The sequence below is a fragment of the Gorilla gorilla genome, chromosome 9, assembly GCF_029281585.2.
Source record: "Gorilla gorilla gorilla isolate KB3781 chromosome 9, NHGRI_mGorGor1-v2.1_pri, whole genome shotgun sequence".
Taxonomy (NCBI): domain Eukaryota; kingdom Metazoa; phylum Chordata; class Mammalia; order Primates; family Hominidae; genus Gorilla; species Gorilla gorilla.
In genome coordinates this window covers 132,816,165-132,836,307 of record NC_073233.2, presented here as the reverse complement: position 1 = coordinate 132,836,307, position 20,143 = coordinate 132,816,165, and the positions used below count along the sequence as shown (strand labels likewise).

General features: G+C 50.8%; 1 protein-coding gene across 5 annotated transcripts; it reads left to right on the top strand.

Annotated features, from left to right (window-relative positions):
• The first annotated feature begins 4,040 nt into the window (after positions 1–4,040).
• ROBO4 (roundabout guidance receptor 4) lies at positions 4,041–18,916 on the top strand. 5 transcript variants are annotated; one of them, XM_063693637.1, is made up of 19 exons: positions 4,314–4,726; positions 5,145–5,398; positions 5,890–6,219; positions 6,481–6,638; positions 6,834–6,954; positions 7,240–7,367; positions 7,467–7,695; positions 7,959–8,071; positions 8,783–8,951; positions 9,105–9,290; positions 9,420–9,462; positions 11,342–11,478; positions 11,582–11,845; positions 15,302–15,409; positions 15,644–15,785; positions 15,930–16,166; positions 16,321–16,679; positions 17,886–18,092; positions 18,220–18,916. In XM_063693637.1, the coding sequence occupies exons 2-19, from the start codon at positions 5,329–5,331 to the stop codon at positions 18,240–18,242; spliced, it is 3,024 nt and encodes a 1,007-aa protein (XP_063549707.1). In that variant the 5' UTR covers positions 4,314–4,726; positions 5,145–5,328; the 3' UTR covers positions 18,243–18,916. The 5 variants fall into 5 exon arrangements, with proteins under 5 accessions (XP_063549706.1, XP_063549707.1, XP_004052400.3 ...); XM_063693636.1 differs by having other exon boundaries at positions 4,041–4,726; positions 17,886–18,916; XM_004052352.4 differs by having other exon boundaries at positions 4,314–5,398.
• Positions 18,917–20,143: the final 1,227 nt, after the last annotated feature.

Below are 20,143 nucleotides of genomic sequence, written 5' to 3'. Positions count from 1 at the left end.
AAAGAGGTACACATGTTCCTGAATATGAAGACTTAAATGTTAGTTCTTTCTATAGATTCAAACAATTCCAATAAAAATTCCACAATATTTTCAAAGAACTTAACAAGCAGAAGACCCAAGAATAGCCAAGATACTCCTGAAAAAAGAAAGGAGGGAGGAGAAACACCCTACCAGATAGCAAAACTTATTATATAGCTCTAGTAATAGAGAAAGTGTGGTATTCATGTAGGAATAGACAATAGGTTAATGAAACAAGCTATGTATACATGAACATTTGATGTATGAATGAATCATAGCAGGTCACTGGGATTAAGCAATGAATAGGGCTGGGATAATATGCTACCATCTGAAAAAAATATATCCCTACCTCAAGCCATATAAAATAATCAATTAGCGATAGTTCAAAAATTGTAATGTAAAATGTTTAAACTTTTAGAAGAAAATATGGAATAATATATTTACTTTAGTGTAGATGAAGTTTTCTTTAAAAGTAAAAAGAATACACTAAACATAAAAATAAATATTAATAACTTTACAGTAAAATTAACAACTTCTGTTATAAAGAAATAAAATATGAGATCAAACTTGTTTTTACAACATCTTTAATCCACAGAGAATTATCACCCAGAATACATAAAAATTCCTAAGAGTTATTGAGAAAAAGACAAATAAGCAATAGAAAAGTGGGCAAAATGTAGAAGTAGATATTTCCCAGAAGATAAAACCTAAACTGTGAGTAAACCCGTGAAAAGATGCTCAGCTTCATTATTTTTTAACCAGGCAATGCAAATTAGACAACTATAAAATATCACTTCTTCTAGTAAAGTCGCAAAAATTAAGAAGTCCACCAACTGCTCTGAGGACGTGGCTCAAGGACATTGGTACAATTGACTCGGAAAACAATCTGCTAATTTCATCAAAAGTGGAATATTTGTACATCTCAAGACCCAGATATTCTACTCCTAGGTTTATTTTCTAGAGAAACTCTTAACTGGTTATACTAGGGGACATATAAAATAGAGATTCAGAGCAGCACTGTTTATAATAGAAAAAGAACCACTTGATATACTACATATTCAAGAAAAAGAACCACTTGATATACTACAAAGACACTCCTCTGCAAAGAATCATTGCATGTCCTTTCTTCCCAACAGCACCCAATTTTGAGTGAAGCCTCACTTCCCTGGACCCTCCACGAAATCACCCAATCAAAGCCCAAATCCTAGAACAGGTTCTTTCTAACATCTCTCTTACTGAGACATTCCATAGTTCTCCATGGCATGCACTCTCTCAAGCTGCAAGAAGTAAATCAACTTGTTCAACAATAGGTATGTTCTTGATGGTCTTTGACTGGAGGGCATTGACAGGGTGAACACAAAGCACAGTAACAGATCTCCCCTTCTTCCTGGACATGTGAGAAAATGGTTAAATATTGATGTCAGCAGCCCTTGAAATCTCCAACTGGGCAATGTTTAAGCTAGGTGTGACCCATAGTCATTGGTGTCGAGAAAGTTAAGAAAATGTAGGGTTGAGAGTATTCGATGTGATTTTAGATTCCAAGCACCTAAAATCACCCATGATGTTGATGGGACCAGAAACTAGGGAATAGATGCTGTCCAGTGAAGTGGCCTTAGGGTGAGTTTTCCAGCCAGCTAAGAGGAGGTTATTACTGTCTTCTCTCTTGACTCAATTTCCCTCCAGCTGTTGGCATCTTGGAACAAACATGAGAATTTATAGATTGAGACCAAGCAGACTCAAGCAAAAAAGGGGAAAAAACAAGAAGGCAAAAAGTGTGAGTCTCAAATCCAAAAAGAGTATCAAGGGGTAGCTGGGACTGGCTATGGCTGTGTTGGTCAGGCATGCTGATCCCAGAACACTCAAAGGACAACTAACACATATCTAGTGTTTTCAGAGAACTTTCATGTCCATTGTCTGTAAACCTCATGCAGACATTTTACAAATGAGGGCAGTGGGACTCAGAGAGGTTATGTGACTTACTCAAGATCTCTCTTCCAACAAGAGGTGGAAGCAGGATCTCAACCCCAGTGTAACTGACTCCAAATCCCACCTGAGTTTATCCCTTTTTCTCCACCAGCTTGGCTAGCAGGAGTCTCAGATTGCATCTTCAGAGATCACAGAGCAGAAAGCCAAAGAAGCCAGGAGCCAGAGGTTGAAGAGAAATTTCCTCTGGAGGCTTGCTCAGAAGGGCACCTGGTGCTTCCCCTCTCTTCTCCCTCTTACAAGCAACGAAGGGGGAGTTAGAAAACACAAAACACCAGAATTAGGGGTGAAGGAAGGCACTGCTTAAACTGCTCACCAGGACTGCACATCACCAGAGCCCCAGAACAGAGCTTCCCTGAAATAGCAATTGGGGCGGCTCCCACCAAGCCACATCATCCCCATGACTCATGCAGTCGGCTCTTCCTTAGTTTGTGGAAATGAGACAATGAGGATGCGGATGCACCAGGTTGCTGGAAATGAGCCCGCAGTCTCTGGGAGCCATCCAGACATACCCTACTGTTGGGAAGTCCCCTCGGCCACCACCGCATGTCAGTCACTCTGAGTGCCCTGGAGAGAAAGTTCTAGTATCCTGCAGGAACAACTGAGGAATCTGCCCCTCCAATCACCTTCAGGTGTTAGCACCTAGCTCTCCAGAACCTGGGAGTAGGGTGAGGCTCTGCTGAAGGTGATCTCCAGGCACGGGGCATGTGACTGTGGGGCAGGGGACATTCCTCGGGCTGCGGGAGCCTCTGGGGCTCTGTCCCTGCGGTGCACACAGACCGTTTCACCTCTCCTTTCTCACCCTGCTGAGGACAGGGCTAGTGATGGATTGGAATTCCTTTGAGATTTGCCTTATTTTCCCCTGAGGGAAACCTAGCATCTTTCTGGATTGTGGAGATTGGAGTAAAATCCAGTTGGCATTAAAACATTAGCGAGCACTTAATTAGTGTCCCCAAAACCAATGTAGAAGCAGAGGAGACTAAAAGCAGACTGCTGGCAGTGACATTCTTGATAAGCTGATAGTCAGGGAGTCAGACAGTCTTGGAGGCTTTGTACCTGGGAAATCCCAAATTGGCCTCCTGTGCAGTAAATCCTCCAATCCCACCACATCCTTTCCTGTCTCATCCTCAGCTGACTTCAGTGTCACATGAATCTCCCCTTCATCACTCTGGCCCCACAGATCCTTGACCCCATAAACTCGACTCCATTCTGCCTGCCCCACAATAAATACACAACGTTAGCTCAGCTTTATGGATCACTCACAATGCATCAGGTACTGGATGCCAGTGGTTTTATGCTTTATGTGTTTCATCATTACTTTATCCCTCAAGGTAGTAACTACTATTACTATTTCCATTTTACAGAGAACTACTATTACTATTTCCATTTTACAGACTTGCCCAAGGTCTCCACAGAAGCTGATTTCATCCATCTCTGAGCTGAATATGGACATATCCTGTGGGAATCTCCCAGCTTATCCCAGACGCTCTGAGTCCTTCTTGTCTCCCACCCTACTCCATCTCGTGGTCCATCTGCCCCTGGGGAAATGGACCAGGGCGTTACAATCCACCCCTGCTCCACTTCACTCAGCCTCCCCAGCCTGCAGCCCCACTGCCCTCTGTCCTCAGCTTCTTGCTGTGTCCTGAGACTCCCGGGGTTTTCATTCCTCTCTAGCAGGTGGTAAAGGGATAAGGATTGGGATCCAGGGATAAGATTTAAATAGAGGATTAAGGCTCTGATTGGAGTTATGGTTAGTGTAAGGATACACCCACAGAATTTGGGGTAGGAATTGGGGCCAGAGAACAGAATTTGGGATTTCAGAATTAGAGGTGCTAAGGGTAGTGACATTCTGTTCTCTGGCCCCAATTCCTGTCCTTCCAGCTCTGCCACTCCATGACTTTCACTCTGCCTATTCTTTAGCCTCTGCAAACTCCCCAGTTTGTAGAGACCTTGGTGTTTCCTTGCTCCAATTCTGTCTTTGTCAGTATTGGTCTGAGTTTGAGAGGAAAGAGGAGGAGTGAAGGAGACTTCTACTTGACAGGCTGTTTGTTAGTCTGTGGCTGGCACCGAAGCCAGGATGGGAAGGCGGAGGAAGGGAGGGCGTCAGCTGGGTTAGGGGCCCTGCAGAGAAGCTGGCCAGGAACAATTGGGAACAAAGGCTGGATACTCTTCCGCTGAGCCCCAGAGCCTGGCCTTGGCCTTCCGGGAACAGCTCCAGGAAATGGCTGAGATTCCAGATTTGGAAGGAAGAGGCCAGTAAACATGAGCTGGGATCTGACAGGGCAGTGTGGCCTCTGTCTAGGTTGTGGGGGAAAGGGGGCAGCGGGCAAGAGCTGACATTGTAGGCTCAAAACCTGCAAGGCCTGTCTGCTACAGATATGGACACAGGCTCTTGGGACTGGAAAGACTCTTAAAAGGTCTTTTACTCCAACCACCTTTCCAGGGCCTGAAAAATACTCCTGCCGAGGATCCTCCAATAGTTTCAGTGATGGGATGGGCCTAAAAATAAATACACAATGTTGGCTCAGCTTTATGGATCACTCATAATGAGTCAGGCACTGGATGCCAGTGGTTTTATGCTTTATGTGTTTCATCATTACTTTATCCCTCAAGGTAGGAACTACTATTATTATTTCCATTTTACAGAGAAGGAAACTGACTTGCCCAAGTTCTCCACAGAAGCTTATTTCATCCATGTCTGAGCTGAATATGGACACACCCTGTGGTAATCTCCCAGCTTGTCCCAGATGCTGAGTCCTTCCTGTCTCCCACCCTACGCCACCTCCTGGTCCATCTGGCCCTGGGGAAATGGACCAGGGCGTTACAATCCACCCCTGCTCCACTTCACTCAGCCTCCCCAGCCTGCAGCCCCACTGCCCTCTGTCTTCAGCTTCTTGCTGTGTCCTGGGACTCCTGGGGTTTTCACTCTTCTCTAGCAGGTGGCAAAGGGATAAGAATTGGGATCCAGGGATAAGATTTAAATAGAGGATTAAGGCTCTGATTGGAGTTATGGTTAGTGTAAGGATACCCTGTAAGAAATCCCCGACTAGATCATGAGATAAAGCTTAGCGCTGAAGTTAGGGTCGGGGGTTATAACTAAATGGTCGAGGTCAGAGAGTTTCTCGCCTCTGGTCTCCTCCCAGTTCTCCAAGGCACTGAGGGCCAGGCAGGAAGCATCGGTTTCCTCAAAGCCGCTTCCCTCCTGGGGCAGAGTCTCGGTCACAAACAACCACCACCGGCCCACCCCGCCCCTCCTTCCCTCTTCACTGTGAGCTCAGAGCAGCAGGACAAAGTGCTCGGGACAAGGACAGAGGGCTGAGAGTAGCCATGGGCTCTGGAGGAGAGAGCCTCCTGGGGGGCAGGGGTTCCCTGCCTCTGCTGCTCCTGCTCATCATGGGTGAGTTGCTCTCCCTCTCCTGGCCCACGCTCCCTCCATCCAAGGCCTGCTCAGGGCAGAAGGGGCCTGCTGACTGCTTGCTTCCCTTTTGCAGTGGGGGGACCAGAGATGAGGATGATGATGATGAGGATGATGACGATGATGAGTGTGTGTAAGTGTATGTGTGTTTGTGCATGTGCGCACACACCAGAGAGAGAGAAAGAAGGAAAGAGAGACAGAGAAAGAAAGAGAGATTGAGAGAGAAAGAAAGAAAGAGAGAAAGAAAGAGAGAGAGAGAGAGAGCGAACATGCTATGCAAGCCCTGGCCTGGATGCTGTGCATGCTGGCCCTCTCTCCTCCTAGCTAGCTTGTTCTTTGGGAGGCAACCTTTGGTAGTTCCGATTACAGGTTTTCTGGCAAACTCGCACACAAGAGAAGACAGATGAGGGGTGGGCCAGGAATTTGGGGTGTTGCTGGTGATCAGACTGGGCTCTGCTCCCTTTCCCCCCCAGGAGGCATGGCTCAGGACTCCCCGCCCCAGATCCTAGTCCACCCCCAGGACCAGCTGTTCCAGGGCCCCGGCCCTGCCAGGATGAGCTGCCGAGCCTCAGGCCAGCCACCTCCCACCATCCGCTGGTTGCTGAATGGGCAGCCCCTGAGCATGGTGCCCCCAGACCCACACCACCTCCTGCCTGATGGGACCCTTCTGCTGCTACAGCCCCCTGCCCGGGGACATGCCCACGATGGCCAGGCCCTGTCCACAGACCTGGGTGTCTACACATGTGAGGCCAGCAACCGGCTTGGCACGGCAGTCAGCAGAGGCGCTCGGCTGTCTGTGGCTGGTGAGGCCTGGGAGGGGAGCTTCAGGGTGGGGCAAACCTGGGTGGAGACATCTGAGTTGAATGTTCAAGGGAACATCTGAGAGGTCAGTGGGATACCTGTGAGCAGAGGCCTGGGCTGGAAGGCTTGGGAGGGCAAGCTGGGGTGGGGCTGGCCCTAAATGGGAGGCCAGGAAGGTGGGCAAAGCAGAAGGGGGCAAGAGTGATAAGGGAGAGAGAAGAGGCCTGGGCCCTGCTCCCTGTCACCTTCCATCCTCCCCACAGTCCTCCTGGAGGATTTCCAGATCCAGCCTCGGGACATGGTGGCTGTGGTGGGTGAGCAGTTTACTCTGGAATGTGGGCCGCCCTGGGGCCACCCAGAGCCCACAGTCTCATGGTGGAAAGATGGGAAACCCCTGGCCCTCCAGCCCGGAAGGCACACAGTAAGTGTGGCCCCCTCCCCCACACTTCATCCTGGCCTGGGCAGACCTGGGTACACCCTGAGGGACTGACCTGCCGTCCAGCCCCGCATCCTCCGGTAGAATTTGAGGAGGGGAGAGCAGGGGGGCCTCAAACTTCCCCCCAGCTCAGAGCCCCTCCCCACATAGGAGACTTCACTGTGAACCTGGCCCTGACAGGTGTCCGGGGGGTCCCTGCTGATGGCAAGAGCAGAGAAGAGTGATGCAGGGACCTACATGTGTGTGGCCACCAACAGCGCAGGACACAGGGAGAGCCGCGCAGCCCGGGTTTCCATCCAGGGTAAGGGCAGGGGTCGGCTAAAATCAGAGCCAGGCTGCAGGCTCCAGTTGGGGTGGTGTATTCTGGTTTGGGCTGGGGTTAAGGTGTGTGGGGTCAGGGTCAAAGTGCTGGGGGTCTCATGTAGCGGGAGGTTCCCCCCTGCTAGAGTAGAAATCGGAATGCTCAAGACCTGGAGACTCTGGGAGTTTGGGTTCCCTGGGGTTCCTCCCTGGCTGAGGGATGTTCCACGCCTCAGTTCTGTCATTCTGGCCTATAAGCCCCATCCCAGCCCTATCCTCCCCACAGAGCCCCAGGACTACACGGAGCCTGTGGAGCTTCTGGCTGTGCGAATTCAGCTGGAAAATGTGACACTGCTGAACCCGGATCCTGCAAAGGGCCCCAAGCCTAGACCGGTGGTGTGGCTCAGCTGGAAGGTGAGGGCCAGGTGCTAAGGGTAAAAGCCAATCCAGAGCTCAAGAAAGGGCGTTCCTGAGCTCTCTGACCCCCCGCCCTTCCTCAAAACTCCTTCCCAGGTCAGTGGCCCTGCTGCACCTGCCCAATCTTACACGGCCTTGTTCAGGACCCAGACTGCCCCGGGAGGCCAGGGAGCTCCGTGGGCAGAGGAGCTGCTGGCCGGCTGGCAGAGCGCAGAGCTTGGAGGCCTCCACTGGGGCCAAGACTACGAGTTCAAAGTGAGACCATCCTCTGGCCGGGCTCGAGGCCCTGACAGCAACGTGCTGCTCCTGAGGCTGCCGGAAAAAGGTCAGGGACTGATCCCTTCAGAACCCAACAATATCCCCTCTGGCTCCTTCTTATTTGGGGGCCCCTGGACTGTTCTGCTTCAGTCTTGAGGGGAGATTATGGGTCCTACCCTGGGACTCCCTTCTGCCCCGGCCAGGCCAGCAGAGCTTCAAGAGGCTTCTTGTCTCTTCGGTGGGGTTCTGACTCTGTGTCCGCCAGCCCAGCTCCTTTCCCTAGAGTCCTCTCCCTCAGAGCCCCTCATAGCCTCTCTTCCACCCCTCCAGTGCCCAGTGCCCCACCCCAGGAGGTGACCCTAAAACCTGGCAATGGCAGTGTCTTTGTGAGCTGGGTCCCACCACCTGCTGAAAACCACAATGGCATCATCCGTGGCTACCAGGTACCCCCACTAGCTGACATAGCCCTTCCTAGTGCTGCCGGGACATCTCTTTTCTCTGGAGTTCTGCATACCCTTGCTCTGGGCACTGAGAAAGGTACCTGGGCAGAGAAGCAAAGGAAACCTGCTTTTGCTGAGCAAGGACCCACTGTCTTCCAGACCCTGCCAAGCACTTGACCTCCATGATCCCGTTTTACCTCACAGTCCACCCTGGGGTATTATCCCCAATTTACAGACATGGAAAGTGGGGTGAAGGCCACAGGAATAAGAAACAGAGTAGATCAAACCAGGCTGTGAGTCAGGGAGTGGTGCTCACAGTTTGACTTCTAGAGCAGCAACATCAGCCTCACCCAGGACCTTGTTAGGAATACAAACCCTCAGATCCTTTCCCAGGCCTAATAAATCAGAAACTCAGAGATGGGCCTGGCAAACTGTACTTTAGCAGGCCCCCCTGGTGACTTGGAAGCACGCTGTTGTTTGAGAATTGCTATGTTACATGTATTTTAGCAGCTTGCTTTTGCCCTTCTACTGTTGATCTAGAGAGAGGTATCTCTCACTTGGTAGGGAGAATAGGAGGGGAATAGGAAATTGGGTGCATTCCCCAAGTGGATGGCAGGGCAGAATAACCACATCCCTGGAGTCTGATCTGCAGATAAAGGGCTTGGCTTCTGGGATGGTGCCTGGGGCAGCTGTTCACCTCTGCTTGTGCCTCAGGTCTGGAGCCTGGGCAACACGTCACTGCCACCAGCCAACTGGACTGTAGTTGGTGAGCAGACCCAGCTGGAAATCGCCACCCATATGCCAGGCTCCTACTGCGTGCAAGTGGCTGCAGTCACTGGTGCTGGAGCTGGGGAGCCCAGTAGCCCTGTCTGCCTCCTTTTAGGTGAGGGCAGTGCCCACAGACCCACCCTACCCTTCAGCCTGCATCCCGCCTTCCTCTCCCTGCTCCCGCCTCACACTTCCAGCTCTTCCCCCTTGCCTGCCAGGCCCTCAATGCCTCGACTCCCTCTCCCCCTGAGCTCTGCATCCCATACAGAGCAGGCCATGGAGCGAGCCACCCAAGAGCCCAGTGAGCATGGTCCCTGGACCCTGGAGCAGCTGAGGGCTACCTTGAAGCGGCCTGAGGTCATTGCCACCTGCGGTGTTGCACTCTGGCTGCTGCTTCTGGGCACCGCCGTGTGTATCCACCGCCGGCGCCGAGCTGGGGTGCACCTGGGCCCAGGTGAGAGTCTGAGGGGGACCCACACATATACAGGCCTCCTCAGCATCCAGCCAGAATGGTGCAGGGGCTTTGGATCTCTGGCCAGGTGATCCAGCCTCTGGATTTAGCCTTCCTCCTGCCTTCTCCCAGGTCTGTACAGATATACCAGTGAGGATGCCATCCTAAAACACAGGTGAGAGGTGAAAGGGGAGGTCTGAAGTAAGGGGGGGTGGCAAGGGACAGTGGAGTTGCAACAGAGAAGAATGGAGTACTAGTCTACCTGCCAGGGAGTTTGGGACTGTCGTACATGAATCTCTCCTGTAACTCCAACTGATAGTTCATTTCTCTGTCATTAATATTCCTATCACACCACTTGACAGACTAGTAAACTGAAACTCATAAAACCTTCTAAACCCCCAATCCAGGACTCTTGTCACCCCACCTCTCCTGCTGCCTCACCCGCTAGGTGGAGAATAATCAGCATGAGACGACCACCTCAAATGTCTCATCTTGTGTGTGTACCCATGGTCTACCAAGTAGTGACTTTGCACTCAGTAATTCTCTCACTGAGCCATTGTGCCTACATCATCGTCCACCCGCAGCTCCAGCAGAGGGTGTTCAGTGCCTACATCATAGATTCTTCCTCACTGTTCTCAAAAACAGGATCTGCCCATGGGCCCTTCTGCTTCCGGTATATTCGGCTGCCAGAACAAGTCTGCAGTTTTGGGACATCATGCTGATAGAGAACACATCCTTCTTGCTCCCGTTGTCTTTGTGCTAAGTAACCGCCTCATCTCTCTGTCTGCCTTCTTGGCTCTTTATTTCACTAGATCTCCTCTGGGAGGCTTCCCACTCCAGGTCTGCATCTATCCACAGAAGTTACTGAGCACCTACTATGTGCCAGCATATCCAGGCCTAGAACTGCCATTTCACTGTCAGGTCCTCAGCCCAGAGCAGGGGTCCAAGCTGGCTGGTGTTGTGTTTTGAGTTTTCTGAGCTCACTGGCTTCTTTCTTCCAGCTACCTCCTGGCTTTGTCTGCTCTGCCTTAAGCTTTCTGTGGCTTCCCTAGGATCTCCTGTTCTGTCCTTGAGGGAGATTCCTTCTGATCTTTGGTTCATTCTTTCCTTTGGAATAGCCTCCACCTGCCAGAAACTCTCAGTGTAGGCAGAGACAGGCATGAGGGGATATGAGTGCAATCCTGTATTGGCCACGCAGAAGCGGGTACAAGACACATGGAGGGGGTCAATGTGGAAAAACATAGGAGAAAGAAGATTCCACATTACCCTGACAGTAAGAAGGTTGTGGAGAGAAGAGCAATGAAGCGCAAGTAATAGCCTGCTATGTCCACAGGGAAAGACAAACCATTTGTTCTGGCTCGGGTATAGGGTGTGAGATGGGTCAGAGCAAAGGCTATAGTTAGGGAGCTGGAAGCCAGACCAAGGAGGGTCCTCTTAGCCATGCTAGGTACCTGGGCTCTATCATGGTAAATGAGGGGCCATTGAAGGTCTTATGCAGAGAAGCTCCTTGCTCAGATCCCTGTTCTTGAAGGATCACTCAGGCAGCCAGAGGCCAATATCCATGGAGCAAGCTCCTGCTCTGCCAGCTGAGTGATCTCACATTTCCTCATATAAACCCAGACCATCAGTCTTGAGTGTGGAAGGCCCTATTGCTATCATTTTACAGATGAGAAAACTGGGGCTTAGAGAGGATGTACTTACCCAAGTACAACAGATGTACTTACCCAAGCTAAGCTGTGACAGATAGAGATTGTCAAACCAGATTTGTCTTCAGGTCTTCTTTTTACCTCAGCATACATAGCTGTCTGTCATTACTACCTCCCAGCTCTGGGTGACTCGGATTTCCCCTCATCCAGGAATAAGAAAGGGGTGCTGGGTTTAGGGGACCAGGTCAGAGATCTTAAGGAGTCTGTGAAAAGCTGAAAAGCAGTAGTAAGGATAAAGCCACCATCTCCTTGCCCTCTTCTGCTGCCTCTGAACAGGAAGTCTTGGCCAAAAAGGTTCTCACTTCTCCTTGTTTCTCCTGGCCTCACCCCCTCCCTCCACTGCCCCAGGATGGATCACAGTGACTCCCAGTGGTTGGCAGACACTTGGCGTTCCACCTCTGGCTCTCGGGACCTGAGCAGCAGCAGCAGCCTCAGCAGTCGGCTGGGGGCGGATGCCCGGGACCCACTAGACTGTCGTTGCTCCTGTGAGCATGCTCAGTGGGGGCAAGGGCCTAGGTGGGCGCAGTGATCTCAGGGATGGAAAGTGGGACATGCTCACCATAATTCCTCCTGTCATTTATATCACAGTGCTCTCCTGGGACTCCCGAAGCCCCGGCGTGCCCCTGCTTCCAGACACCAGCACTTTTTATGGCTCCCTCATCGCTGAGCTGCCATCCAGTACCCCAGCCAGGCCAAGTCCCCAGGTCCCAGCTGTCAGGCGCCTCCCACCCCAGCTGGCCCAGCTCTCCAGCCCCTGTTCCAGCTCAGACAGCCTCTGCAGCCGCAGGGGACTCTCTTCTCCCCGCTTGTCTCTGGCCCCTGCAGAGGCTTGGAAGGCCAAAAAGAAGCAGGGTAAGGAGGGGGAGAATAGACATAGACTGAGCTGGTGGTAGGCGGGCCCAGGAATGGGAATGTGATGGGAACAAGGCCTCAAAGCCTGGAGGGGCGTGCAACCTCCACACCCTCCTTCCATTCTCCTCTCCAGGTGGACAAAAGACCTCTTTCTCCTTCCACCAGAGCACTCAGCTAGGGGTGCAATAGCCTTAGCTTTTTGCAATGTGCTCTTGTTTCAGTTTGGCTACACCAGCAGTGAGCCCTAATTCTGCACTCAATTAAACTCAGCAAACGTTTAATAAGCACCACTGCATGCCAGACATGGGGAACACAAGAGACGTCAGACACAGCCCCTGACTTCTAAGGGCTCAGGGCCTGTCTAACGAAAGTGTTGACTAGCAAACAAGTAATGCTAGAGCCTGGAGGAATGTGACCAGTGCTGGCACAAAGCCTCAGGCTCCCACGAGCTCATCTCCTGGTGTACTATGTACAGGTGTGCTTGGGCACCGACTCCCAACTCACTTCTCAGAGAGGAATGGGTATTTCCTTTCTGGACAGGTTTATCTCCTGACTCCCAGCTGCCTTCTTAGACTTTTCAGAGAAAAATAATTATAGCCTCCATTTTTTATCAATTGCTATATACTAGGTGCTTTACTTATGTTTGTTATTTCATTTAATCCTCACAATAGATTGGCTAGCTACTATTTCTCTAATTTTACAGACAGGAAGAGGGTCAGAATGATTGCGTTACTGGTTCAAAATTCTGCAAGTAATTAGCTGCAGGACTCAAATCTGAAGGCAGGATAGTCTGCCTCTGAAGTGATTCTGAGTCTCTCTGGAGCTCCCTCAGGAAATCCTATTCTCTCTTTGAGTATTTTTTCCTATTTCTGGCCTGCAGAACATTGGCCTGCACTCTACCTGCTGTCTTCTTGAGTCTTCTGTACTAATTAGTAAGACCTAACAAATGTTCTACAGCCAAGTCTTTTTTTTAAGTGGATTTAATCCAACTTTTAATAAGACAAAGATGGATTAAGATAATTAACAGCTTGTTCAATATCCAGAATTTTATGACTCTAAATATCAGCGAAGTTGGCATTCTTACCAGCTTTGCCTCAGAGCTATTGCATTATAAATCCTTGGTGGTAACGAAACACCAGCTAAAAAGAGGTGGAATAGTCTCATTTAAAAAACAGCCTTCCCAGGGAGAACTACGCCAACTTTAATGGAATGGATAGCCCTTCTTAGAACAGTAATGGTACTGGAAAGAGGTGAGTGGTTTTCTACAGCCAGTTCTTAAGAAGGGTTCCAATTCTGAGATGAGGCTTCCTAGCCTGTGGTTTAGGTCCTTACTTCACTCCCTGTTTCTCCTCGCTCCAGCCCCATCTCACCACTGCCCCCAGGATAGGTCAACTGCAGCGACTCCTTGGCTGGTAGACAGTAGATATCCTACGTCTACCTCCCAGGACCTCAGCAGCAACAAGATCATGCTATGGTCTTCTCCAGACCCATGGAGTTGATTCTACTGCTGTTTCTTCCTCTTCTAAAACTGGCAGGCTCTCCCAGTACCCCCCACTCCCCTTGACCTGCTTGTTCCTTTTTCTTATTATTTGGCCTTAGTTGGGGTTTCTTCTCCAGTGCTGATATCCTCACAATTACAGTCTCCTGTCTCTCATCCATCATAGCAGGTTCTTAGTTCTGCTCAGTTTGCCAGATACATGCACTGAATATCCTCATTCATTCATTATTTTATTCAAACAAATATTTATTGCAATTTGACCAATGAGTTTCAACCTTTCACCTTGATAACATTTTTCTTGTCCAGTTTATTCAATTAGAATTGAAACTAAAGTCCAAGTAACTCCAAGCAATGTAGGAGGAGGGCTTTTGTTACCAGGGTCCCTTAGAGGAAGTGAAACAGGCTAGGATAAAAGTGGCCTTTTCCAGGCCTGGCTGTTTTCTTTCCCTTTCCACTCAAACCAGCCAACCAACTTGTGCTCATATTTCTGAGCTTAGTCAAGAAGCCAGGCACCAGACAAGACATTGCTGATGATAGCAGAGTTGGCGCACCAACCTGAAGTTGGCTCCCCGGATTACCTGGCTCATATGAAAGCTATAGAAAATCAATAAAAACCAAACAGCCAAAGTACCAAAGGAAACTTTGATGGAGGGAGTCTAGTCATTGATGAGTTTTCATCCTAAAGGATCAGAAGGTCTGGCCACTAGTACATAAATGGGGTCTTGGTCAATGCCAAAGCCTGGCTCACTTCCCTTCTCTGAAGCTGCCCGTAGTGGCCCCCAGATCTCTGATATGTGACTGACTAGATAGCTCTACCCTGAAGGTCCTGCCTGGTCCCTGGTCCACCAAGAAGGGAAACTCTTTCCTAGCTGGGCTTCTGGTCATGGGACACTAATCTAAAGGCTGTTTCTTTTCTCCTTTGTCTGATGTTCTTCAGGTTCCTGCTCCTGGAAAAATCTCTCTCCTGTATTACCCTATTCCTCTCTGGCTTAAACTTAGATCCCTTTTGCATTCTGGTCTGACCAAGAAGCATGCTCACAGGTCATTGCACATAGTTGGGGCTGTCTCTTTAGTTTCCAGCTTCTCTGTTGTGAAAGTTCACTCAGAGCCCTGTCTCTCCACTGCCCATGTGGGCCAGATGACAGCGTCCATCTTCTAGGTGACTCTTCTCACTGTGTGTTTATATCCACATTTCTGATATCACCCATGCATTCATTCTTTCATTCAACAAAAAGTATGGGCAGGGCATTGCGTCCCTGGGATAGACCAATACCTTTTCCCACTCTGAAGTTCCTCTTCCTATTAGCTGACTGTCTCCTGTCACAGCCGACATTGTGTGTCGATCCCTGTTTTTGTCCTACCCACTCAGCTCAACCTGACAGTCTACCCCATCTTTCAAGTGAGAGACAGTCGAGTTTCCCAGAGCAGGGCTATCCAGAGCCATGTGAGATATTTGCAATGTGAGAAATGGAAATTAATAGATTCTGTCCAAGAAAAGAAGGAGTATTTTTCTTACTGAGCCAAAATTCATGAGAGTAGCAATGTGAGGGTATAGAGATCAGGAAGATTGGAATGAATACAGTCAAGGAAAAGAAAGTTGTTTTTTAAAGCATCTATCAAGGCCGAGAACTTGTGCAATCTGTTTTTACTTAATTGTCAAGACCATCATTCGAAGTGGTTGTTTACACATGAAACTGAGACTCAGAAAGGTACATGGACTGCCCTGAAGTCACACAGCTGAGCTGGGCAGGTCTTTTGACCCCAAGCCTAGTGCTCCTTCTACCCTATCACAGCTGCTGGATGAAGATGGGGGTGTGGAGGGGATTCGGGGGGTTCCCCCTCTTTTCTCTGGGTTCAGGGTTGTGCAGGCTGAATTGAATAAGGCTGAAGATAGAGCCAGCAGCTGGGGTCTGAAAAGTCTATCCTGGGCCCCACAACTACCAACCCTTTCTTTGCAGAGCTGCAGCATGCCAACAGTTCCCCACTGCTCCGGGGCAGCCACCCCTTGGAGCTCCGGGCCTGTGAGTTGGGAAATAGAGGTTCCAAGAACCTTTCCCAAAGCCCAGGTGAGAGGGGGGTCCCTGAAAGGGAAGTGAAGGGGTGAGATAGGGTGTAGGGATGCAGGGGCTCACCAGTCCAGGGCCCTCCCACGGGCTCATCCTCCTTTCCCTGAGGAGGCTGATGAGGGTTGGATGGAGTAGTGGACAGGTAGCTAAGGGGGCTGTTGGGCAGGCCGGCAGGCTGAGCTCCAGAGCAGATGGGGATGCCACTGTTCTCACACCCAGGCTTCTCTTCCCCAGGAGCTGTGCCCCAAGCTCTGGTTGCCTGGCGGGCCCTGGGACCGAAACTCCTCAGCTCCTCAAATGAGCTGGTTACTCATCATCTCCCTCCAGCACCCGTCTTTCCTCATGAAACTCCCCCGACTCAGAGTCAACAGACCCAGTAAGAGGGCATGGGGTCGGGAAGCAGGGCTGGGAGAGTGGGGGTGTGGGGAGTGTGTGCCGGGATTGGACAGGCTGGGGAAGGGGGGAAAGGACTTGAAGAGCTGTAGTAACCACCGTGCCATCACTCTCTCCCCCCAATCAGGCCTCCGGTGGCACGACAGGCTCCCTCCTCCATCCTGCTGCCAGCAGCCCCCATCCCCATCCTTAGCCCCTGCAGTCCTCCTAGCCCCCAGGCCTCTTCCCTCTCTGGCCCCAGCCCAGCTTCCAGTCGCCTGTCCAGCTCCTCACTGTCATCCCTGGGGGAGGATCAAGACAGTGTGCTGACCCCTGAGGAGGTAGCCCTGTGCTTGGAACTCAGTGAGGGTGAGGAGACTCCCAGGTGAGTAGCTTGAGAGATAACCAAAGAACTACAGAAAAGCTGTGGGAGCAAGCGCCTCTCCACCCATTCCGCCCTCCCTCAACTGGGGCTTTTCTGTTACTACAACCCTCATCCCACCCAAACCATTGCTGTCTCCCCTTTTGCCTCTCCCTAGGAACAGCGTCTCTCCCATGCCAAGGGCTCCTTCACCCCCCACCACCTATGGGTACATCAGCGTCCCAACAGCCTCAGAGTTCACGGACATGGGCAGGACTGGAGGAGGGGTGGGGCCCGAGGGGGGAGTCTTGCTGTGCCCACCTCGGCCCTGCCTCACCCCCACCCCCAGCGAGGGCTCCTTAGCCAATGGTTGGGGCTCAGCCTCTGAGGACAATGCCGCCAGCGCCAGAGCCAGCCTTGTCAGCTCCTCCGATGGCTCCTTCCTCGCTGATGCTCACTTTGCCCGGGCCCTGGCAGTGGCTGTGGATAGCTTTGGTTTCGGTCTAGAGCCCAGGGAGGCAGACTGCGTCTTCATAGGTATGTGAGGTCTCCCCATCTTACTCCTCACTCATGCCCCTTGCCTTTCTAACAACTGTTATCATGTCATCATTGTTAAAACAACTAGTTTTATTGAATGATTATTGTATCTCAGGCACTAAGTGCTTTGCATACATTTAATATTGAAAGTCTATGTGGAATATTCTTTATCTCTCTTATCCTAATGAGGAAACTGTAAGTCAGATAGTTTTATTGGCTTGCCCAAGTTCACCCACAGAACAAGGACAAATTGTCCAATTCTTTTTGTTTGTTTGTTTGTTTGTTTTTGTTTTGTTTGTTTGCCCAGGCAGTGGCATGATCTCAGCTCACTGCAACCTCTGCCTCCCAGATTCAAGAGATTCTCCTGCCTCTGCCTCCCGAGTAGCTGGGATTACAGGCACCTACCACCATGCCCAGCTAATTTTTTTGTATTTTTAGTAGAGACGGGGTTTCACCATGTTGGCCAGGCTGGTTTTGAACTCCTGACCTCAAGTGATCTACCCGCCTCAGCCTCCCAAAGTGTTGGGATTATAGGCATGAGCCACTGAGCCTGGCCCAAATTGTCCAGTTCTAAAGGCAGCCAACTGTAGGTCCATTTCCCTGCCTCTAGGACTTCCCTCTTACCCTGACTTGAGTCTCCAGGAAAGGTTGCTCCATCCTCTTCCAATCCCATCCTCCTGTCCTGTCCATGGCTGGGGCTGAGGAGCCACTGGGCTCACCTCTGACATTCCCAGCAGAGTGGGACCTTTATCTCCATGTCAGCAGAAGGTAGTACAGGGTCTTGGCTCCTTGGGTGTCCCTTCCCCACATGCACCATCAGATCCCCCATCCCCATTTTACTAACCTTAACTCTATCCTTTGCCCCCACAAAAAAACCAGGCTTGTGGTAAATGGGAGGGCAAGGGTTATCCAGGACAGAAGTGCCCATGATGGCAGAAGAATACCCAGGGAATGGGGACGTGAAGGGACAGTGCAGATAGAAGGCCAGAGCTGGGCTGGAAGGAAACAGTTCAATCACCTCTCCCTAAAGAAACAAATGGATTGGGCCCCTGGGGATGTGGCCTCTGGGACTGATGGGCTCAGTTGGGGCTAGGTTATGTTTAGGGCTGGGTACATGCCCTGAGCTGGTCCTAAGCTTTCTGTACTAAACTGGCCCCTAGGGGCTGAAGGTCAACCCCCCACAGACACCTCTACCCTCCCTGACAGATGCCTCATCACCTCCCTCCCCACGGGATGAGATCTTCCTGACCCCCAACCTCTCCCTGCCCCTGTGGGAGTGGAGGCCAGACTGGTTGGAAGACATGGAGGTCAGCCACACCCAGCGGCTGGGAAGGGGGATGCCTCCCTGGCCCCCTGACTCTCGGATCTCTTCCCAGAGAAGTCAGCTCCACTGTCGTATGCCCAAGGCTGGTGGTGAGTGCGTGTCTTCCTGGCTAATGTGTTCATCTTGACCAGAGGGCCTCTGGGAAGAAGCCAGGAGGAAGCCTGGCACTGGGGAAGGGAGATAAGGAGCAACGGAGATAACTCCACTGTCCTTCAGCTTCTCCTGTAGATTACTCCTGAACCGTGTCCCTGAGACTTCCCAGACGGGAATCAGAACCACTTCTCCTGTCCACCCACAAGACCTGGGCTGTGGTGTGTGGGTCTTGGCCTGTGTTTCTCTGCAGCTGGGGTCCACCTTCCCAAGCCTCCAGAGAGTTCTCCCTCCATGATTGTGAAAACAAATGAAAACAAAATTAGAGCAAAGCTGACCTGGAGCCCTCAGGGAGCAAAACATCATCTCCACCTGACTCCTAGCCACTGCTTTCTCCTCTGTGCCATCCACTCCCACCACCAGGTCGTTTTGGCCTGAGGAGCAGCCCTGCCTGCTGCTCTCCCCCACCCGATTTGGATCACAGGAAGTAGAGGAGTCAGAGGTGCCTTTGTGGAGGACAGCAGTGGCTGCTGGGAGAGGGCTGTGGAGGAAGGAGCTTCTCGGAGCCCCCTCTCAGCCTTACCTGGGCCCCTCCTCTAGAGAAGAGCTCAACTCTCTCCCAACCTCACCATGGAAAGAAAATAATTATGAATGCCACTGAGGCACTGAGGCCCTACCTCATGCCAAACAAAGGGTTCAAGGCTGGGTCTAGCGAGGATGCTGAAGGAAGGGAGGTATGAGACCATAGGTCAAAAGCACCATCCTCGTACTGTTGTCACTATGAGCTTAAGAAATGTGATACCATAAAATGGTAAAGACTTGAGTTCTGTGAGATCATTCCCCGGAGCACCATTTTTAGGGGAGCACCTGGAGAGATGGCAAGAATTTCCTGAGTTAGGCAGGGATCAGGCATTCATTGACACTCAGGGAGTGTCACACATTTCTGTTCTGCAATTAAAGGGAGAATGAGGTTCATACACCAAATTTTAAGCAGAATATAGGAAGGGCAGGGGTGGGGAGTTTCAGGGTCTGCTGGTCCTGGCAACTTATATTAAATCCACCTCCTCAAGATAAGCCTTAGGGATATTTATGGCTGAGGGAAGTGGGATGGTCTAAGGCATGGGGAAGGGTGATTGGCTGTGGGGAAAATGAAGTAATAGGTTCATTCTGCCCAAGTGTAGTTGGGGTTCATGGCATTTCATAAGGACATTTGTGTAGAAAATTGTTTTGCTGGCTGGGCACGGTGGCTCACGCCTGTAATCCCAGCACTTTGGGAGGCGGAGGTAGGCAGATCATGAGGTCAGGAGATCGAGACCACCCTGGCTAACATGGTGAAACCCCGTCTCTACTAAAAAAAAAAAAAAAAAAATACAAAAAATTAGCCAGGCGTGGTGGCGGGCGCCTGTAGTCCCAGCTACTCAGGAAGCTGAGGCAGGAGAATGGCGTGAACCCGGGAGGCGGAGCTTGCAGTGAGCCGAGATCGCCCACTGCACTCCAGCCTGGGTGACAGAGAGAGACTCGGTCTCAAAAAAAAAAAAAGAAAAGAAAATGGTTGTGTTATGATCTGAAGGTGGAGTTTTTGGCCCTCCGATGTCAAAAGGCCACCCCTCGAGCACTTGCAGAGGCCCAGTAGAAAAGTCGGTGGTCTCGATCAGTTTGAGCTGGACAAGAGCTGTCCCAAGTTCCTGAAAAATGACTGTAGCGCCCATTCTCATAGTGACCTATGAATGTTACCTATAAAGTAGCCAGTGAAGGTTGTTTCCACATTCAGCAGCGAGGCCTTCAGCTACCGAAGCTTTGTGCTCCATGGAAAAAGGGAAAAAACAAAAAGCAAGCAGGGCAGGCAGACTTGATCAAATTAACCCCTTGATTTCACCCATCCTGAGGAGAAAACTGCTTTCAGCAGTCCCAGATGGTTTCTTAAAATAGACAAAGCAGCTGAACTCCACAAAAGGTAGAACCACCTGTCACGGTTGGCTTAGGAACACCCTTCAAAGAAAAAAACAGAACAGAGAGATGAACCTCGAAGCAGGACTTCCAGGGCCTGAGC